Genomic DNA, 1,090 nt, shown 5'->3' with positions numbered 1-1,090 from the left:
CTCACGGCCGTGATACAAGAAAACGACTTTGCAACAGAGGCTCGCGTGAGCAAAGCGGGGTGCACGGGAGAAGGGAGCTGCCGTCCCATCGGGCTTTCTCGCGGTCTCCTGTCTCTCCAGTGGAGAACCGGGAGCTCTCCGTGGAATCTCGCCGACCCTCACCGACGAGTTTCAACCGTTTCGCTCCACAGCTGTGCATTGACCTGCACGTGGTTCTCCTTCTGTCACCCATAGCTTAGACTTCCGTCCCCCTGCCAGCATCATCATAGGCAGACGCCACCCTGAGCAGATCGCACCTAACGGTTCCGCGGTGGAAAGCATGCCTCACGAAACCGGGTCTGGAAATGCGAATTCGATAAGCGCACTGGATGCCTGTAAAAGGCCCGCATTCGGTATCGTGGGTGTAATTACAGTTTGGTCTCAAAACTTCTATGAACCCTTGGGCTTATGTTCCAGCCCAGGATGGGAGACCTACACATGACGTGATGAGTCCGTTATCACTGATTTTTCTCTTTTTCCTGGTACTTACAGGAGCCTGTGGCCACCAGGCTTTGGGATGCATACGCGAGCCTCTTAAGTAATCAAGCCATGATCCTGGCCATGAATTCCAGGTACCGTAAACTGCAATTCTCTCTTATTTCACTGATTGAACATCTTTAAAATGTAACAGAGGAAAATCACAACGGCAAAAAATTAAAAATTACTCAGAATTCCACCATCCTAACTCAGCAACTGTTCTTTCTCTCTTTCTCATGTTCTTTCCCAGTCTTTCTGTGTTCCATGGATAGGCAGATCATGAGTGCAGAATCATAAGCAGACCGTGCACTCAATTTTCTGTAATACTTTTCATTTGGGCATTTTGTCTTAGGTTTTTATTCTTCCATACAGTCACACTTCCATTTCAATATAGTATAATATTCTCACATTAAAAATTTTCTGCATTATCTTTTCCAATATTACAACAATCATCTTTGTACGTAAAAGATGTATCTTCTCTACCATACGCCTTTGAAATATCTGAGAGTGAGGCCATCGACGTAGATGATGGGCCACCGTGTAAAGGGCCTGCTCCTGCGAATTCTGATTGGTC

General features: G+C 46.7%; 1 protein-coding gene across 1 annotated transcript in view; it reads left to right on the top strand.

The window, feature by feature from the left end:
• The window catches only part of MROH9 (maestro heat like repeat family member 9), a 36,909-nt gene that overhangs the window by 4,378 nt on the left and 31,441 nt on the right, over positions 1-1,090 (top strand). Inside the window, exons 3-4 of the mRNA XM_011371747.1 lie at positions 235-397; positions 532-611. Of these exons, the coding sequence (XP_011370049.1) occupies positions 235-397; positions 532-611 (243 nt within the window). The remainder of the gene's footprint in view (positions 1-234; positions 398-531; positions 612-1,090) is intronic.

This window comes from Pteropus vampyrus, unplaced genomic scaffold, assembly GCF_000151845.1.
Source record: "Pteropus vampyrus isolate Shadow unplaced genomic scaffold, Pvam_2.0 Scaffold194, whole genome shotgun sequence".
Taxonomy (NCBI): domain Eukaryota; kingdom Metazoa; phylum Chordata; class Mammalia; order Chiroptera; family Pteropodidae; genus Pteropus; species Pteropus vampyrus.
This window is presented reverse-complemented; position numbering and strand designations above follow the sequence as displayed.